Genomic DNA, 20,940 nt, shown 5'->3' on the forward strand with positions numbered 1-20,940 from the left:
CATTCAAGAGTTAATTTACATCTGGAGGCGCGTCTGCAATATTTGTGAGTATTTGTTAGATTATAGATCACGTGATATGAGACCTAACAGCGTCCTTTAGCGCACGTTAGATCCTCGATTGAAATGCTTTGCTATTAGATCCACACTTGCCACACACTACAACTAAAACATCACAGCAAGACGAACGACCATTCCTGCAACGCTACAACACAAAAAAATCCCTTACTCACTACAACCTACGACAGGCATGCAGCAACAGTTTTTCTACTTCAGTGCGTGCATCATCATCATCATCATCATCATCATCCGACCTGACGAAAACTCATCGACGTCTTTTTGAGCGAGTAGTACTCGGAACACTGGCTGCACGTACCGGGCGGACGGTCGCTGCTCCAGTCCGTCGGCCAAACGACGCCGTCGATGTTTCTCGTTACCGAAACATCTTGGTAAAACTTGTGCTCCTCGGGGTAATATATCCCGTTCAGGTTGGCATACGAATTGCAACCGTCAGCTTTCCAGTGTCCGCCTCCGACTTTGTCTGGATTGCTACAGTGCGCCAGAAATGCTTTCCCATTTTCTGAGTATTTGCTGTATCCGTCGCCTGCCGTGCTCACTCCGCTTGAATACTCAGCATTGAATTTATAGTCGCCATCCGACAACTCAAAGTTCTGATAAATAGAATGCGCCTTGTGGCCTTCCCAGTCCTCGACCTCGATTCTCAACTGATTCTTCTGCTCGCGATGAATGTTGAGGAGGAGATACAGCCGCTCGAATCCCAACCAGTATTCGCCTCTTCTCGCGTTGCCGAATCCCTCCTCGTAGTCGGCGAACGCGTTGCGAGTAAAGTCGATGGTGCCGTCGAATCTCATCTGGAAGACGGTCCATCCTCCGCCTTCCGACGTCATATCGCAGTAGACGTCGAACGGGAAATCGTAATCCTTGACGGATATCGTGTAGACGCCCGACACGCTCTCGGGGTTATTCTCGAGTATACAAGCGCACGGACAGTCTCGAGGATTTATCGTTCCGCTGCATGTGTAATCCATCTCTCCCTCCGAGTTAATGTATTCGACGCAACCTTAAGCAAAAAGAAAACATGTCGTACTCGCTCGGGTATAGCCCCAGGGCTCAAGGAAGCTCCAATACCACTTTGGCCTAAAGGCTCTTACATTTACACACCTCTTTGCTCTTTAATTAATGCTACAATTGGCGCTTTCTACTGTGACTGTTCGCTAGGATTGTGATGCCTGTAGTAGAATGGCATCACTACAATGGGTTCGTAGTGTCATAATTGCCAAACAATTTATCATTGACAGATGGTGACATTAGCGATTGAATTAACTGATTAATCACTTCCGCCAATGAACACCTCTCGTTGTCAGTCTATCAAGTAACGTCCCATTCCAACTTTTCCTTTGATGCTACGCAAAATGGGGGTGGGGTAATACTCGAGCGAGTACGGTAATAAAGGAATCGACGTTGATATCAAACGGGTCTCACCAGCTTCCCTGCATTCTTCCCCACAGCGTTCCTGTAGACATTTTTCTTTTTGACCTACGACGCCCGTTCCGCATTCGATGTTGAGCTCGTTATAGGGCACGACCGAGACGTCGGTGATGCGCACGTCGTCGTTGCCACAGCCGAAGGCGAAGAACCGGAGCGGATAGTGTGCGGCGCCGGCGATGTCGTAGAACGGGAGGAGTACGGTGCCGCCGACGAGATCGTCCGACTGCAAACCGTGATAAAGCTGGAACTCGCCGTACTCGTCTTCCCTCGCACACACCAGATAGTTTCGATACAGATCCTTAGTGGCAATCGACGCCGCGTTTTTAGTGAGCGTTGATACAATTTTCTTATTTGCCTAACAAGAGAACATGATTCAGTTGTCAGTCTAAGATCGCTCAACTGTAGCGAAAGCACCATGGGTGCTGTGCGTCGTTGTTGCGCACTAAACATGGCAAAAGGCCGAATCACGTACCCTACGCTGCACCAACGTAACATAACGTGACGTAACGTAGCGTAACTTAAACGTTGCTAGAGTCGTCTGTGAACCAGGTGACGTTACGTTCGGATACGCAACGTTACGCTACGTTGGTATAGGATCGTGTCCTAGTTCGACGTAACGGAACGGAACGTTTGACCAGAAAGGTTTGAGCGATTCGGTAAGTGATCCAACCAATCGTACATTCATGACAATGGAAGAAAAGCTTACAGCAGGTATTAATATTAATAGACGGTATCCTTGCTTGTGGCAAGTCGAGTCGAGAGCCTTTCGAGCTACATGTATAAGGCTGGTTCACAATATTGACGCTGACGCATCAAAGACACAGCATTGACGCAAGAATACCTTTCTATTCCAGCGACAGCATACGCGTCAGCGTCGATATTGTGAACCAGGTTCTAGGGACGCCGTCGCTAAAATGTTTGGAAAGAGATGTCTGCGGGAGAGTCTGTTGCACATGCACGCATGCACACGGACGCACATATGCATATACAACATACAACATGTATATACGCAAAAACTACCGTATACTCTCTGCGCATGCGTACGATACCCACCTTGTGTATCGACGCTTCGTCTCTCGCCATACGAACGTAGTACCACGTGTCGATAAGCCGCGGTACGGCCGCCAAGACGACAAAAATCGTACTCGTCGACGACGCCGAAAACTTGAGACAATAGTCGATGGCCATGCGGTCGATATTCGACCAGTGCACATTGCACGGAATCGGAGACTCCGGTGTAATGATGTCCGCTATCGTTTCGGGATTGAAGAACGCCAACGACATGTTGACGAGATTACTAGCCTCCGAAGAGTGCCAGATGTCGCTCGCCTCGTATGCGTCCTCCGTCAAGTAGAGAGTGCCGTCTTCGTCGTTGTAGTCCAAAACGAGTCCAAGGATAGACACTCGTTGAGAGGCAAGGTTGCCGCTGTTGCCGTTATCGAAACCGTTGTAGAGATGAACGAGGCCGTCTTGAGATTTCTTGTACCATTTCTTGTCTTTGTACACGACGTCGTGTCCGGACTTGGCCGGAATGATGCGGCCGCCGCTGCCGTAGAGGGTCGCCTGCATGTCGAAGCTGATGTGGAACTCTTCGTAACCGTCAGGCCCAGTGAGTTCGTCCCACGTCGGAACGTCTTCGGGTAGAGACTGCGAACGATACGGAGTCGTGCAACCGACACCCGTTCCCGGAACGAACGTGTCCGCCGTAGAAATCGGGCCCTGCAAAAGGCAAACCGTCAAACGTCCAGTTTTTGTATGTACACTGACATCTAGCTAGTGTACTGAGCATAAGTTCAGCACACTCAATAATTTGGAAATCCGTTGTCTGCCTATGCCTATACAACTTCATGTGCTGCATGCGTAACCACAACGTATACAGTAAAAGTCTTGTGTGTAAATGTCAGGACTTGCGGGCTACTACAGGATTCTATACATATTTATATGCACTCGGCCAATATCTACAAGGCAGGCTTACACGTAGGCACAATTACGGTATCCACAAATTTTTAAAAGTTCGAAAACGATGCTGTGCTTGTTGTTTGCCACACCCTTCTTTCATGACTCTGATGAGATAAGCACTTTCATCCAAACATGTCAAAACAATACAATAAAATATGTGCATGAGTCGTGAGCAGCTGTCGAATCATAAACCCCGTTCTTCCTCAGCTTCATCATGCAGATCATCGGTGACACATGCATGGTAGTACATGCACTATATACTACACCTGTAAACCACGGATACGTACCCACATGAACGTATAGGCCGACTCTGTCGCAAATATCAGAACAGCTTGTGTGCGCGAACATGAGACAAAAATAAGGACTTCATTAGAGAGGGCTTTCATAAAATAATTTACGGCAATTTACGCGGTATTTTGTACAAGACTAATTGTTTTTGCCAACGTGTTCAAAAATTCATTTCGAAAACATTGTGAGATAATTTTTGCTAGACTCGTACTAGTCCTCTCCTCGCGCGCGCTCTACGTGGGCACGGCACGGTAAGCGTTCACACTACAAGACAAAATCGAACGGAGCTGACCAAACCGTGCTGGCACGCTAAAATCCGCTAGTGTGAACGGGCTACTAGTCGAGCAAATGAGACCGATGTGATGAAGACGTATATATACGTGGACACACAAAGTGGTTCCATGCACCAAACGTATCGCATCGAATCGGAACGCAATGTACACGCACAAGTCACTAGTCTGGCCTACATATAGAAAAGACATTGGCACACGACTTACCTCCTCAAGGTAGATGGAAATGGCTTTGTCTAGAGCGCGTCTTCTCTGAGCTATCACCTTCGTCAGCTCTTCACGTGACAAATACTTGCAGTACTTCCTCTTCGTTACTGACTCCACTGTGCCATCCGGCTTGATTACTTCTTCCTGATACGTGTAGTACTGTTCACCACTGATTTCATCGGTCTCCAGCTCGCCGGCCGCTTTCTTAGCTTCGCATCCCCACCGTTCAACCAGATAAGTATCCTCAGACGGAAACAACTCGCTTTCCTTGAAGTTGACAAGATCGCTGATGCGGCCAAGAGTGAAATCAAACGGTTTAGGGTACGTGACGAGAGACTCGAGCCATGAAACTAAAGCTGTTTTGAAGCCGGGCCCATACATGTCGGAAAGGAGGGCGCCAATGTGTTGCTCCCCTCCTTGAGCGTTCATGGAGAGACCTTGCGCCTCTTGCTTCACTTTGTTCTCCTGGCTGGTTTCGAGATAATCACGTGCGTGAGAACTCCTGAAGATGCCTTGGAAGTCTTTCCGAGCCTCTCGAGCAAAAGCGTCTATGTCTTGCGTCACGCTGACTCCCGTTGCCTTTCTCAACTCCAACTGTCCTCCGACCGGTGACGATTTGACGTAATGCGTACCCCAGCGCAAGATGAAGTCAACTGTACGTAACAAATTGGTGTGTTTATACACGCAGACGTATTACTAGGTTGCTTTTAATATCAAATTGACTCACTGAACTGCGAAGCATGTCCGGGACCATCGAAACTGGTCGGCAAGCTCATAAAGTCGTGAAGAAACGACGGATTGAGATTGTCTGGAATCACTCTGTCTAAGAAAATCTCATACCTAAGTAGTGTACAGCCATTAATATCAACTGCATATACCACATCTTTGCCAGACACATTTAGTACCTGATTATGTTTATGTCCATGATGGCCAAGTACATTTCCTTTGTCTCTGAGGAAGCCTCCCCGTACGCGTTCTTTAAAGCGTCCGCGAAGAAAACGATCGATTCTCCCACCGCCGCTCCCTCTTCCAAGTAACGCCTATACTCTTCTCTGCTGCCAAACACGAACGTGTTTGCTTCCGTATCGTAGATGCCCTGGACCATCATTGAATTCGGTACCTGTTTACCATCGTATCTACAACAAGAGAGTTATGCATGTATGTAATTTGTTGTTATGTGATGCGCTTACGACTTTCCGGCCGAACAGTCGCGTTGGATCAAGCTCAGTTTGCGTGACTTTGCGTTGTATTCGCTGCGTCCGTCAAAGCCTACGCCAATAAACGATGCCGCGTCGAGAATAGTCTATAAAAAACGGAAACTAGAAAGAGACATGCGAGTCAACATGACAGGTCACATACCGAGCAGACTGCACCGCCCGTCGCTCCCTCGTAGCATTCCGGATCGGGAGGAAAGTCTGTATCAAAGCATGAATTTTGTACCATTGCTCCAGTGCCACCCATGTAGTAGAGCGGTTGTTCTTGAGATTCTTGTTCAGGAACAATAGGGTCGTTATCGAAATCGACATTGAGGGATGTGTCCCCTGGATAAATGACGGATTTGCCTTGAAATGATTCATCGAGTTTGACGTTCACTTTGGCCTATACAGTACGTAGAAAATGAACTAACCGACAATGCATACTTCTTGCCTGTATGGGAAACAGCTTGAAGGTGAAGGGGTGGTGAGGGTCTGCATGTATTAGACTCGACGCAGAGGATTGACAATCAGGGGAATGACTAGGGCGCGGAGAGAGACTGGGTCGAGTCTATGCATGTATTACACACTCACGGTTAGTTGGGTGTGGTGGTGTCAGTGTTGGTAATGCTAATAAAATTAGTGTTGTTGGAGCGCATAGCAATACTAATAGCGCTGCTATAGTGGCTATCCTGCCAGTCTGGCTGCAGTGACATTACATGAAAGTAGGAACATTTAGATTAGAAGTGATTTGTAATGCTAATGCAGCACGTGACGTGGGCCTGGTACATAAGTGGATTATAACTGCGTGCAGTAACCTGCAGTGTGTGTGTGTGTGTGTGTGTGTGTGTGTGTGTGTGTGTGTGCGTGCGTGCGTGCGTGCGTGCGTGCGTGCGCGCTCCAGTGTGTGTGCTCAAGTCTAGTACTTCTATGTGATGAGCCTGGTAAAGCAGCATGCAGCTAAACTTGACGACAACCCTGATAGCATTCTTGTGGAGTAGTCCAAAGATTGTCAATGGTTCCACTTGTCCTGGCTTTCCTAACCAAGGAATCCAAGGGTACCACTATCATACTACGGGCAGCTTCAAGGTTCACGAGGTGTGTGCGTGTGTGTGTTTGCAGCTTGTGTGTGCATGCAAGTGTGTGTGTGTGCGTGTGTGTGTGTGTGTGTGTGTGTGTGTGTGTGTGTGTGTGTGTGTGTGTCTGTCTGTCTGTCTGTCTGTCTGTCTGTCTGTCTGTCAAATCTTCATATATTTTTATACATCAATGGTAAATGTATGTATGTATGTATGCAGAGTGGAATATAACGATCGGTCATGGGTCATTGACCAACCAATTGGTGTTCATGACCGACCACAATTTTACTTTGATTGGACATACCTACATGATTGATCAAAGCGTAATAGTTATTGCATAGATGGTAGAGAATCAATGAGCGACCAAAAAGTCTAGACAACTGACGGAAGCAGCAAGAAAAATCTAAGAGTTGATGATTCCCAGATGCAGGAGTGACAATCCTGTAACAGTTTATATTTTGATAGCATATAGATACAGTAGTGAATATAATGCAACCAATACAGAAATTGAAGTAAACGCTGATGTCGATAATTACAAGAAATGATTGCGATATCAAAGATGAATGAATGCCCAAACTTTAAAGTGTCAGGTCAACCTCTTGCTAGAGCATGATGTCCAACCAAAAATTTTGCCTTATATTCCACTCTGTATGTATGTATAAATGTGTGTGTGTGTGTGTGTGTGTGTGTGTGTGTGTGTGTGTGTGTGTGTGTGTGTGTGTGTGTCTGTCTGTCTGTCTGTCTGTGAGAAAGAACCAAGAAATCTATACGTCAACACTGAGGATCGCCCAGACATTACATTCTTTGATGCAGAATCAGGACAAAATCTAGATATTGACATATCACTGGCACACCCATGGTGTCAAGGCATTCTAAAACAATCCAACAGGGAAGATGGGTTTGCTGCCCGCACAAGAGAAGAGAAGAAGACCAATATACAGGAGAAATTCTACCAGGAGGGACGTCATCAAAGTGTATCCCACTAGTGTTTGAGCACTTTGGTAGATGGAGCCTGCAAGTCGATGCCTTCTTACACACTCTCTCGAAACAGTGCAGCCGTATTGAGGAAGACCCCTTTTGTAGTGCAGAACAATTCAAATCTTTTTGGAGGAAACGGTTCTCTTTGATTCTTCAAAGATGCAACGCAAAAAGCAATCCTCAAAAAGTTGTCAAGAGTTTCAAACACAAGGAACGACATGGACAAGCTTTTTGACTTTAATGTACAGATACAAGTCCACTAATGTTTTAAAGTATTTTGCTGTGAAGGACTGGTTCATCATAGAAGTTTAGGATGTGTACAAGTAGAGGATCTGTAACAATAAAATCTGTCTGTCTGTCTGTCTGTCTGTCTGTGTCTGTCTGTCTGTGTCTGTCTGTGTGTGTCTGTGTGTGTCTGTGTGTGTGTGTGTGTGTGTGTGTGTGTGTGTGTGTGTGTGTCTGTGTGTGTGTGTGTACGTTCGCGTATGTGCACGTTTGCGTGTGTTCTTGCTGCATCGTGTGTTGAGTATGAACACATGTGCCTCCTTGCGTGCGTGGGTGATCGTGTGGGTCTAGATCACTGTGGGTACTTGTGTGTGGAAGGTCATCACACAAAAAACTTACTGTACATTAGAAAAATACCGCTTAATAATTTGGCAGTACTTACAATTCTCAGCATATCAATATCACACAAGTTAACCTCATGTCCCCATGCCCTATAAAACACCCTTTACAAAGGAGTGGTTTAACTAACTCCGGGTGATTTCCCTAGATATTAGAACAAAAACTTATAGTCAATAATCTAAGGACATCAAAAGTCATACTTTGCCCAATTCTTTCTACAGTTACATTTGCCAGACCTCTTGTACACAAGCGCATTCATCTCGTAATCATTTCAAGACAGCTGCTACACTTTTCTTTATTAGAGTTAGTTGCCTATGGATAATTGACTACCTAACTTGTGCAAACTATAAGATCTCAATTGCCTCTTGTGACAACTTGACATCTGTTTACACAAGACGTAAGCCACACCCTTGGGTATACCCACATTCCACAATCCGCCTACAACTGCATGTACTAAAATTGTAATGCCTAAACGCACTACAGGGAACACAAGATACTGCTGCACATGCTATACTTAGTAAGAAAGACATGCTAGAACCTTCTTGTAAACGTGATAACTGAACCTAGTGTACGCACCGCAGCACTACACACTTCTTGCACGTGCAAACAATTATTGTTACGCCCATGCACCAAGGCCACGGCAGGCGGTCCGCTGGATCCTGGGGAGAACGCTGATGAGGCGTGGTTTAGCGACCATTCCCTACACTTATTACCTGCAAACCTAGTGAATAATCAAGGGACATGAAAAGCAAGCAGTATGTGACGCACGGGTAACAAAACACAGGCAAACTATTAGTTTAAAAGTAAAGAGCGTACCGTGAGGGTCTGATGTAATGAGGTCAGGGATACGTAGAAAGGAGGAAGGGTCACACGTTACAGTAAACTACCAAAAAATTGTTCTCTATAATTTGCTACGTGCTGCACGTTAATATTACATTGCCGTCAACATCATCACTCACCCCATTCATCAATTGATTTGCCGACCGATTCTTCGCGTCGGAAATAGCTCCAAACGCGCTGTCCAACGCTTTACTAGCGACTTCACCGGCTATTTCGATAGCCTTAGCCTTGATATCCGCCGTTCCCTCTTTGCCCGACTCCTGAGCCTTGGCCATAGCCTGTTTCTTCAAAATCTGTTGTATTGCAACCTTCCCGGCCAGAGCCGCAGCGCGCCGATCTCGATCACTAACATCATCCACCGTGACAGTCGCCTTTTCATTCGGTAGTTGAGAGAGAGCTTTTTCTCTAACAAGATCAAGCAGCTCCGGCATAAACTCGGACACAAATTCTACAGCAACACGAAATTATCTAGAAAGCACGCATTCACTAACGCACTGGGATCAACCTTCGGTCATATAGCCGTCGGTCGCGACGCAGAGAGCAACAACGCACAACAACACAGTAGAGGTGAATGTTGCCATCCGGATTGTTGGCGTCCCCACCTCGAAGTGATAAAGGCAAGGCACCTACTCCTAAATTTATTACGAGGAGACTAAACACGATGTTTGTTTTCAGCTAATCGACGCTATCGAATTTGCGCCGAACAATTGGGTCTCTGTGCGGTTTGCTCAAAAATTCGTCTCTGTAGATCTCTCTGTGTGTGGTTGCATAGAAATTCCATTTTGACAGATGGCCTTATTTAATTGACGATTGTATCTAACGTTCCAAACGAGACGCACACATTTCACTATCCGCAAATTCACATTGCTGCTCGGCTTTTCAAACAATATGATGGCAATATGGATGTCCGGCATTTTGCACTAAATGCTACGCAGAAGGAAAACGTACAATACGTTAGTCACCGCAATTTCCTAGGAGAAAAGCGATTTAGATACCCACTATGTACATGGAGCCAGTTATCGACATACGTCAACAGACATTACTTTAGCTACATCTAGTAGTTAAGCTCTGAAGGCCAGTCAGCAGACGCAATGTGATATCTTAACCAACAGACCACACTAAGAAAAATAAACATCTCGATTAACAGCGGTTATAATGTCAACAGACCAATCTCAATGAGTTCGGTTGGCAGTTTGAAGACGGTTTCATTCGCAGTTGGTATCTTTGCGGTGCCATGTCGATCATTAGAAGCTTCTTGCTGCTGTCTCTCCTCTACGCTGTCGTCGTACACAAATGCTTCTCGGCGCCTCTCGTCATCCGGACGGGAATCGAGAAAGACGAAACAGGTAGACTGCCCATCACAGTCATCAGTTTCGGAGTAAATCAAGCTTGTCGTTGTGTGCGTTACACGTTTTCGTGTTTCTAGGTACGATGTTTTTGATGGAAGACGAGATTCGCAATCGAGCACTGCAAAAGAACAGTGAAAAAACTGAATCTGAAAAACCGGCTGAAACGCAACATGTCCTGCTGCAATCCACGCAACCAAACGGCGCCGTTGCTGCAGCTGACGACAGGGACGAGGCAACTATTCCACCGGACAACGAAGGGGACACTCAGACTAAAATAGGATCCAGTAAAGTTCAGGAATCAGCTGCTAAAGCGGCGGGGGCGGTACTGGGGAAGGTCTTGGAACAGGGTCTCGCTGGTCTTCAAAATTCCAAAGACCTGGCAGCATTGGCAGCCGCAAATGCGGTACGGCAATAGAACTCCCTCTCTTGGAGTAGTTGCAATACCCTCGTTGTGTGTACAAATAATATATTTCTACTTGTAGTTGAGAGTGCACGTCAAATTGGACGATGGATTCGAGTCACAGGACGTACTGCATCCAGGAAATGTCGCGATGGATGCTAACTTCATTAGAGACGACACTTCGATGCAAACTCCAGGCTCACAATCGAACCCGTTCTACTACAAAAATGGCGTCGGCGGCCAAGTCGTCAACCACTGCTACGAAAGCGATTATCCGCCCGAAAACCCATGCTTCGAGGGACTCTCGTCGGGTGTCGCTTGCACGGTAAGACAGACTCCGTCTTTCTCTCCGATTCTCGACAGAAACATAAACTTACTATACCGGTATTGTACAGTAGTGGTCAGTCATCTAGTATCGTGACGTAACCCGGATATGTGCATGAGGGTAAATTCGATAATATTCAATGCAAAGCAGTCGACTGGTTTGTAGAATCGAGATTTGCGCAAATAGTTATAGTTGGACGTCATTTACGCTGGAAAAGACGCTTATTTCACTGAGTTCTGTACCAGATTATCTAGAAATAACAATAATATTGACGTTTAAGTCACTTACCGCCTTCTGTTTCAGAATTTGCTTGACGGCGCTTCGTACATTGGCACGGGATTCGATGGAAGGTCGGAGTACACCTCAGAGTCTCGTCGTGGCAGCCTCATCCAGAGAGACTGCTCTGCCTCATTTCAGTGAGACCATTGCGCACACGAGTGCCGGCATGTCGCATGTCATTCACGCTTGATTCACGTCTCGTTTCAGGTACGACACGCACAACGTGCCAAACAGCATGAGCGTGCAAGGAATCTACGACACACAAATGTTCACGATGGTGTTCGGTAGCGCCGAGGAATACACCGATTACCTGATGGAGGAGTCGGGAGAGTCGAAGTCGTTCTTCAGAAAGTCGAAGAGCGTCACCAAAGCGTACGGAATGTCGGAGATTCACACCAAGAACTTGTACATGGGCATGGTGGTCATAGACATTGCCAGGTGCGTCTGAACGCTTAGTAGATATCAATCAGTTTCTGTCTGTGCGTGAGGAGAATGATGCGATTTTTAGGTACGAGTTGTTTCTGGATGCCATTGGGCCCGACCATCTCAACCCCGAGTTTCTCAAAGATTTTATGAGCTTGCCGTTACAATACTACGCACCGGGAGCTCCGGACGTATTACGTGAGTGGCAAGTTTCGTCGTTTGTCAGTTCTAGTTGCGTCATTTCGTTCAGTTAGAGGTGTAGAAACCTAGCTAAAATTTGGTTGAGGGGGTACACATTTTCCTAAGAGTGCGGCTCTGCACAGCAAGACTAAATGGACATATACTGTACCTAGATACATGCTCCACAGAGAAACCAACACTATAGTGTTATAGTTCAGTTTGTCATGTCAGTGTCTGTTTCTATGCCTGTCATTCTCTTGACAACTGGTTGAGGAGGCATGTGCCCCAGTCCCTTCCCTCACCCCTACCCCGTTCGTATGCCTATAAGTTTTGATTATAGAGGACTTCGTTCTACGTTGGGGAACTCACTATATCAAAGCCAGTCCGTTCGGCGGTCAACTCGAATTTCGCAAGGTCGGATCCAGAGAGATGTATCAGAGTAAGGAGGAGTTTGCTGAGGAAATCCGCGAGGACGTGGAGCGCTTTTTCCACAGCTACCACTCTGTAGAATTCAACAAAGAGACAGTGGAAACGGGAAAGATCACTGAATGGGAGTCCATGTCTCTATCAGTGGCAGGAGGCGAGCAGGAGATTGCTTCAGCTCTGGCTGACATGTATGCACCCGGATTCAAGACAGCATTTCTCTCTTGGCTCGACTCTCTAGCCAAGTATCCTAAACCGTATAAGTTTACCCTTGGACGTATAACCGATCTTGTGGACTTCAAAGAAAGTGATCTCTTTCCTCAAGAAGATGCTGAACAGAAATGGGGCTGTGAGGCTAAGGATGCGAATGGTGATTTAGAGTTTGATGAAGAGAGGAACATGCATTATTACAATATCAGTGTGGAGATCACAAAGCCTGGTATAAATGCTACAACCGAGTGGGTGCCAAAGAGGATCTACTGTCCTTACTTGGATAGGAAAATATTGACACATGAAATACAACTGCGAAAGAAGGCCTTGGAAACAGCTGTAACTGTGTACTTAGAGGAGGTATTGTTGTCAGTGTGGTGGTCTAGCTGTACATATCGAGTCACCTTCTGTTGTATAGGGACCTCTGTCGACACGATCTGTGTATGTTCCACCTGGAGCTCTTAGCTGTAAGAGTGATGAGGAAGATGAAGATTTTGTGCCATTTGATTGGGACGATCTCAGTGGGCAGGGAGACAAGACTCTTAGGGTGGAATTTGATATGTCAGAATCATTGCAGGGATCGGGCGGTCTGTTAATTCCCGAAAAATCAGGTAGGGACATAACATTCCATCGCAGCAGATGGTACACTCATGCTCCAGATGGACTTCTTCATCTCTACAACGGCTATAACAATGGCAACAGTGGTGATTTGGGATCCAGAAGACTCTCAATGCTTGGTCTTGTTCTCAATTATGACGCTAACGGAGGCACCATGTTTGTCTCTATGGATGGCTACAATGACAGCACTCAGTGGCATTCAAAGAGTTTGGAATCTCGAATCGGGGAAGCTTTAGCAAGAGCTTACTATTTTGAAGGTGATCCAGATACTCTGAAAGAGAGGGAATATCCCTGTAATGCACAATGGTCGAACACTCGACGCATGAAATCCGATCAGTGTCTTCACTTTTCCGCAGCCACAGCAGAAGCGATCTTTGTAACTCTGGCAGCCAGTCCGGGTGATATCACCACATGGTATTACATCAAGATATCAATCAGCGAAGTGGCCATATATAAGGTTGGCTATGATATTATTCATCTGTTTACTTCCTATACTATGTTCTCTTAGGAAAGAGAAAAGAAAGTCTCAACGAAGCAACTGGTAGCACTTAGCCTCGGAGACAGGACCCTGTTTCGAGACTTTGTCGTCTGCACTCACAAAGAAGAGACGAATGATGGATACATGCAGGTTCTGTATGGCACCACAGCCACCAGTAGTGGAGACTCGGTTATTTTGCTCCCCTTCTACGATCCTGTGGAGGGGTCCATCTCCATCGAGTACTTTGGGTTTGGCAGCGGCAATGATGATGTTCAGATTGACGACATCGAGTTGAGAGACTTCGATGAAAGCACTCTCGTCTGTGTCAGAGATGATAATGGACGCTGCATTCCAAGAGATTGTCCACCCGAGTGTGATGCAGTGCTGGGTAAGTGTAAAGGGCAGTATTCGATGGCAATTGATCATTGATATAAACTTAGTGATGTTATTGGACTAAAATGTCAATTCGTTTACAGGTTGTCGTGAGGAGGAGCTCGATGGTCAGTGGGTGTGCAACGAGTAGAAGAGATCGACTACAAGTAGGTCTCCCTATACTAAGACACAAAGTTTGACCTTTGCTGTTGCTGTTCCTGTTATGTAGTATCCTTCCTGCTTTAGCATTTGCTTCTGCTGAGCGTAGGGAAATGGAAATGTTTGTGAGGTTTTGTGTCTGGCAGGTGTAGTGCTTGAGTAATATAAATGTAGTCTGTCATTGCATTTGGGTCCAAATTGGCTGAGTTGCACAGTGTGTCTGGTTATCTTCATGTAGTTAAGTGGTGGGTTGTAATGTTGTCTAGTATACTTCAGATGACACTCATGTAGAAGGGTAGGCAAGGTTCATATACATCAGCAGCTGTTGAACTGAATGATCGAAGACCGATGATGCAATGATAGTATACTGCTAACTAAAAAAGTCCCTGTCCACCTCAATCTAGAATGGAATCTGTGAGCTTGATCCGAATTTCAGCAGGCCTTCGTGGAATATAGCAATAGTTCCAACGCATTCGTAGCATCTTGAGGCACTATAGACAGTCTTATAATATGAGCCAGTGGAAAGAGAAGAAAACCGCACTGGTAGGCACGATTGCAGTAGCTTCGTGCACGTGATCGCTTTTTGTTGTCACGTGACCGCGCACACGGGGAGCCAAAGATATGCGTGCCATCTCTCACAACGCATGCAGAAATTGCGTTTGGTGTAGCTAGCTAGGTACAAATTCAAGGACGCTCTACCCAGCAGGAGGCCTCAGCGCGGGGCTCTCATTACAACAGGCGTGTTTTGGCATCGCATTTCCAACGATGGACATTTCCGTCACGTGGCAGGATAACGTACGTTACCGCTTGTAAAAATGACGCTGCACCGGTACGACACAGTGGCAATATCTTGAGGCCTGCGTGTACAACACGATTGTGCACTGTCAATGCACGCACAACAATGGCACACCTTTTCCTACAAACGAGTAGAGGAGATGTGATAGAATACTTCTAGATATACGGCTCTAGACTAGACGACTCGAGCCAAACTGGCCCGTGCTAAATTAGTCCGAGCTAAATCATAGGACCAGGCTCGAGTTAAACCTAACCTCACGTTACATATTTTCGTGTTACTGACCAACAATACATAGAGTATATTTCCCTCTGCCTAGTCCCGTATTTCTCGTCCCGTATTCGCAACCTTGAAGACTTTGATGAACATGTCAAAGGATCTTTTAGAAAGGTTTTGTGCCGGAATCAACAAAAATAAGATTAGAAGCAAAAACACTAGCGTCTTCTTCATGCACTTGAGCAAAGCATGCCAAACGCATTACCACACCCAGTTAGCCCGGATAGTCTAAACACGCCACCAATTATGCCAAATTAGCGCGGGCCAAATTATCTAGTCTAAAGCCGGCATTAGACAAGAAAGTACCACTGCACGTACGTACATTGAAACACGTCGATCACGTTGAGAAGTAAGATACTTGACTCCGTGGTTGTATTTTGAGAAAGACTGCATGCATACACATAAATCTGCAGACCGCGTGCCGTCCACACTCATGCACGATCCGATCACCCTCGGAAATAGACGCCTCAATATGAGTCAATCCTTTACTGGATAATAATTTTGCCTATAGTATCTACGAAAAGATATGCTACTTTCAAGTGCCGTGCCGCTAGAACACCAAACAACACTCCAACAAGCTGAGTCAACGCACCCTGCGACACCGGACACAACGACGCTCACACTTCGGCTTTTCCAGCGGTGGCTCCAGTAGATGCTGGGCAAAAAGCACAGGTTTTCTAATAAGCTAACAATCCCAGAAACCCACCCGCTTTGGCTTTCTTCATCATCATGGATATGAATCTGGATTTCTTGGCTTTAGATACGGGACATACAGTAAGCTAAGCTAGTGTTCTTTGTGATCACCGCTGCATGTGCGATTCGCTTCTGAAGTTTTCTTTTTACACCTCACACAGTACGACGACATGGTACAGTCCTTTATATAAGCCTACATTAATTAGTAATAATTAAAATCTCGATTCTACCTAAAGCCTTCTACACGGTAGTCGTTTCCAGGGACGGTAATTGAGCGAAATCGAGGGCGGGTTTAGATGGGGACATGGGGCAATGCGCCCTTCAGAAGCGCCTAATTCAATGCTCTCTAGATACACGTGTGTGTAGCTGTAACAGTAAGTATAATATTTCTGTCCGAATGCATGCAATTCGCAGGGTCTAGCATTCGCAGCGATGCTAAAATAGTAAATCTAAGCATGCAGAGCTTCGAGTGGTAGTCCTGGGAATGACCCCATCCCGGATACATACGTGTAGTAGCTAGGACATAATATTATAGTATCCAGTAAGCGTAGTGCTCTTCTCCTGACTGCTTCTTCTAAACCACGGTGCATATTTTCCTGTAATTTAATTGCTTGTGGAGAAACAGCGAATGAGCATAACGTTTGCGGTTTTCAATCTTAATTATGTCTGTAATGTCTAATTTCGTAAACCAAATTCACGTTTAGTTAAAGAAAGTATGACAGTACTGTCGTAACTAAAATACAAAATCATGTCATTACTAAATTCTTTGCCTAAACATAGTTTGTGTTAACTTGCAATAAAACAGTAAGTAACATACATGTCTTGTATAAATAAATAAATATCCTCAACCTCAACACTGGCCTCGCCATGCCCCATAGAGAGTTTGTGGTATCGTTGCACATCTGGTTGGGCATTCCACTTTTCTCGGCAGATTTGGGTTCCAAGCGCTGTTCTTGTGGACAGATTTTAGATAAATTTGGCGACCACCTGCTTGGATGTGGCCAGAACAACCTAGGAACACGCCGACATGACGCCGTATGCGCGATGTTCTTTTTCACGCTTTGCTTGTGGATAATGGCAACTGCCGTAAGGAACAACGCTGCAACACTGATACTTGTGCCAGACCGGGTGATATTTTTCATCCTGACTTTGAACAAGCTAGTCCGTGTCACCTATTTCGATGTAACAGTCAGGAACACAGTGCAACCGTCATACGTTACCCAAACAGCTTACAGTGCGGGAAATGCAGCTGCAGCTGGAGAAAGGGAAAAAGACCAACGTCATGAAGCCAATGTCACATCAACTGGGAGTATTTTCCACCCTCTTGTGTGATCTCTTGGCCTGTGGTCACCACACAGTTTGGAAGTATTGAAGACCATCGCACGACGTCTATCTTTCAAAAGAAATTTGACAGTCAGCCAGGCAGTCAGTAACATACATGAACAACTGTCGGTGAAACTCTGGCTATATAACACCAAAATGATATTGCCTAGACTGGCTTTAGATTGTACAGACATGTTTTTTGGATAATGTGTGTTAGATACCCACGTAGGTGGGTTTATATAAAAAATACAATATATATATATACACTATATATATATATATATATATATATATATATATATATATATATATATATATATATATATATATATATATATATATATTTCTCTATATAAATATATATATCGGTTCGAATGTCGAGTCACGAGACGAGTGAGTGACGTCATAAAGTAGATGATGTCGTACCAACTTAGTCGCTTGTCCCCCCTTCAGCCAAACTCTGGATCCGCCACTAAATCGAGAAGAATGTCACGCATAGGGCGACCTTGCCACCAGTGGACTGGACTTTAAACTAGACAATAATACCCACACACGGCGAAATTGATATCCTGTAGCATATTGGCCATGGAATTATACACGATACCTTTACCCGTCTCCTGCATATACTGATAGACCCCATGTAACACTGTCGCGAGCTGGACGACGAGTAGCGGCAATGTAGGTACAACGAGAAGACACCAGCGGTCGACACCGTAATGAGTGCACAAAACACAACGACTTCTATTATCACCTGCACTCAAACTCTCTTTTTCACCGACTGACTACTATCCAACCCATCGGACTAGTTCATTTAAACCAAAACGCTGGTTCAGTCAATACCGGAAAGATGCAAATTAGATATGGCCACATATGGCAACGCAACTCAGATTGACCAATTATGGCAATGCAACATAATTAATCAGTAATTAACTATATACATACCCTCCCACACAAATGTGTAGGCAAGAACGCTACAAACTCCTCGTTTTTTTTGGGATCGTTGTTTAAAGATGGCCACCCAATGAGTATACCATCGATATCACCACATCGAAGTAATCTTTCAAGTTGATGACGAGACATTCGTCGTCATTTGAGGTTGGGGTATGGTATCTTTGCTATAGGTCTCTATCTAATTGACTATACCACGATTTCTCAATCTGATCTTTCGATCTTTAGATTGGTCAGCGGCTTCCAGGAAGAGTTAGACCCTTTCCTCGTCTTCTCTTTTTCTTAATACCTTCAGCAGGGCCAGCACCAAACCTGAACGAGAAGAGCCATTAGACTGCCTAGAGAATCCTTCCCGCCAACATACCCAAGCCACCCGTCTTGCTACGACATCGAGCCTCAAGGTCGGTTCTGAGCTTTCTATGCACGATGGCTTTCTGTATTTCAGCAGATGCATGCAGCGCCCAGCGGTCTAGGGTGCCGAGTACCTTCGCGGCGTATTTGGTAGTATGCATGGGACATCATTTTACCAACGACGCCGATGGCTCTACCATTTTTGCTAATAATGCTAACAACGCTTCTTCCATGTAGAGTCAATAACTGAAAAGAAGTAACTTGCATTTATTGAACAGATAATCTTACAATTAGGATTTATATATATATATATATATATATATATATATATATATATATATATATATATATATATATATGACTAGCTATAGTGAGATGTGTTTGCGTAACAAGCACGGGTCGACGTCTTTCTTTGTTTCTTATGTCTACCTGCAGGTTTGAAAAAAGTGAGCACAAATTTTTAAATTAGACTTAAAAAGACAAAACTTAAGAAATGCGCAGAAGGACCTGTAATGGACGCTATAGTTCACAAAAGGTGAGAACGTTTGAGCTTCAGAAACAATTAAATTTGGAGCCATAGCTTACACACACACACACACACACACACACACACACACACACACACACACACACACACACACACACACACACACACACACACACACACACACACACACACACACACACACACACACACACACACTCAGCGCGATGCTGGTAGATCGCCGAGGTTAGTGTTCAGGTATTGGTGCATATTCTGTCTTAACAATCATGTTCTCTGTATACGGAAATCGTCTGTGCCATATATGTGGTTGATGTGACATGTTACTGCTGTTTTAAAGTAGTATACTATACGTTTTGATATTATATGTGGATAATACTTTAGTCGCGGTGCATGTTACGTTGAAAAACATGTCAATTTACTAGGGAAAATTTTCTTCAATTATTCTATACGTCTAATGTTTGGCAGTATTTAATTATCCTTTAATTATTTAGCCACACCCACGTACAAAAATTAGCCACGGTAGACCTCGGCTTTGCATGCCCCCTTAATTCACAACTACCCTAGGCACTTGGCAAGTTTGATGCAAATGTGTGTGTGTGTGTGTGTGTGTGTGTGTGTGTGTGTGTGTGTGTGTGTGTGTGTGCGTGCGTGCGCGCGCGCGCGTGTGTGTGTGTGTGTGTGTGTGTGTGTGTGTGTGTGTGTGTGTGTGTGTGTGTGTGTGTGTGTGTGTGTCTGTGTCTGTGTCTGTGTGTGCGTATAAGCAAAGCAAGTAAAGCTTTCGGTTCCTGGAAGAAAAGGGTAAAAGGGTATGGTGAGACCTGTTTTGCTATATGGATGTGAGACTTGGTTCTTTACACAAGCAAACTTGCAACGTTTAAATACATTCCACATGCGGTGCATTCGATCGATTCTTGGTGTCTCAAGATGGAATAAAATCAAGAATTCAGACAATTTAGAACAAGCGTGTGAAGACCCTATTGCTATGACAATACAGAAACAACGATTGCAATGGCTGGGCCATCTGCTACGCATGAGTGACAATCGTCCCCAAAAACAACTACTTCGCAGCAGACTTAGTAATGCAACTAGACCAACACATGGGCCTAGACAGAGATGGATAGATGTTGTCACAAGAGACCTCAGATCATTACATATCAGTCTTCGTGATGCTGATGATCGTGCTGCTTGGAGAAGCGCTATTACGCTGCCAAAACCCATAGTGGGTATGATGGAATCAAGGTATGTGTGCGTGCGTGCGTGTGTGTGCGTGTGTGTGCGTGTGTGTGCGTGCGTGTGTGTGTGTGTGTGTGTGTGTGTGTGTGTGTGTGTGTGTGTGTGAGTGAGTGAGCTCACGCCGCCTCTACGTTGCTACTCCAGCGCCGGATACAGGAATTTTTGAAAGAGGGGGTTCACCGTTAGCAGTTATTAACAGCATTACTAATTTTCTCTTTTCTAATGAAATTATATGAAATTATTGAACCACGCCTACTGGAAAAGAGGGGGTTTAACCCCCTCAACCCCCTCTGAATCCGGCCCTGTAGTCTCCACCAGCTGCTTTAGTCGTGAGATATTGCCTCTGTTGTAAACATGGTTAATGCGCATATATTGTCTAGCCACATAGATTAATTAAGTTAACATAAGCAACTAGACATGTGAAGGCTAGGCTCCTCATGATTGAGTTGATAACAATGATTACTAAATAGACTTTCACTAACCGCTGCCGATGACAGTATTGTATCAGAATCTGTTGTTTGCACAGGTTCAGTAAACATAACAAATATAATATAGTAGCTGCCATGCTTATGCAAAAAAACCATGCCATAAATGGATAAAGTCTTGTTGGGTAACAAATTAGATAGTTTGCAATTTTTTAC

At 45.1% G+C, this 20,940-nt stretch overlaps 2 protein-coding genes across 3 annotated transcripts; one reads left to right on the forward strand and one right to left on the reverse strand.

Moving 5' to 3' along the window:
• Positions 1-113: 113 nt before the first annotated feature.
• LOC134182065 (uncharacterized) lies at positions 114-11,425 on the reverse strand. 2 transcript variants are annotated; one of them, XM_062649392.1, is made up of 10 exons: positions 11,324-11,425; positions 9,081-9,409; positions 5,610-5,849; positions 5,441-5,553; positions 5,156-5,386; positions 4,978-5,090; positions 4,251-4,903; positions 2,560-3,225; positions 1,501-1,861; positions 114-1,078 (listed from the first exon to the last, which is right to left on the reverse strand). In XM_062649392.1, exons 2-10 carry the CDS (start codon positions 9,390-9,392, stop codon positions 303-305), a joined length of 3,465 nt encoding a protein of 1,154 aa, XP_062505376.1. In that variant the 5' UTR covers positions 9,393-9,409; positions 11,324-11,425; the 3' UTR covers positions 114-302. The 2 variants fall into 2 exon arrangements, with proteins under 2 accessions (XP_062505376.1, XP_062505375.1); XM_062649391.1 differs by lacking the exon at positions 11,324-11,425 and adding an exon at positions 9,467-9,581.
• LOC134182066 (uncharacterized) lies at positions 10,093-14,369 on the forward strand. Its single transcript, XM_062649393.1, has 10 exons — positions 10,093-10,307; positions 10,388-10,713; positions 10,793-11,035; positions 11,339-11,451; positions 11,522-11,752; positions 11,823-11,935; positions 12,258-12,910; positions 12,969-13,625; positions 13,677-14,034; positions 14,123-14,369. Exons 1-10 carry the CDS (start codon positions 10,196-10,198, stop codon positions 14,167-14,169), a joined length of 2,853 nt encoding a protein of 950 aa, XP_062505377.1. The 5' UTR covers positions 10,093-10,195; the 3' UTR covers positions 14,170-14,369.
• The last annotated feature ends 6,571 nt before the right edge of the window (positions 14,370-20,940 follow it).

Source organism: Corticium candelabrum, chromosome 7, assembly GCF_963422355.1.
Source record: "Corticium candelabrum chromosome 7, ooCorCand1.1, whole genome shotgun sequence".
Lineage (NCBI taxonomy): Eukaryota > Metazoa > Porifera > Homoscleromorpha > Homosclerophorida > Plakinidae > Corticium > Corticium candelabrum.

Excerpts from the sequence above, each read along its gene's own strand:
- LOC134182066 (XM_062649393.1), top strand. The coding sequence starts at position 10,196 with ATGTCGATCATTAGAAGCTTCTTGCTGCTGTCTCTCCTCTACGCTGTC. Across the intron at positions 11,753-11,822 it reads GTGGTCATAGACATTGCCAG|GTACGAGTTGTTTCTGGATG; the intron begins GTGCGTCTGAAC and ends TGCGATTTTTAG. Across the intron at positions 12,911-12,968 it reads TAACTGTGTACTTAGAGGAG|GGACCTCTGTCGACACGATC; the intron begins GTATTGTTGTCA and ends TCTGTTGTATAG.
- LOC134182065 (XM_062649391.1), bottom strand. The coding sequence starts at position 9,542 with ATGGCAACATTCACCTCTACTGTGTTGTTGTGCGTTGTTGCTCTCTGC. Across the intron at positions 5,387-5,440 it reads GACTGTTCGGCCGGAAAGTC|ATACGATGGTAAACAGGTAC; the intron begins GTAAGCGCATCA and ends CTCTTGTTGTAG. Across the intron at positions 3,226-4,250 it reads TTTCCATCTACCTTGAGGAG|GGCCCGATTTCTACGGCGGA; the intron begins GTAAGTCGTGTG and ends TGCCTTTTGCAG.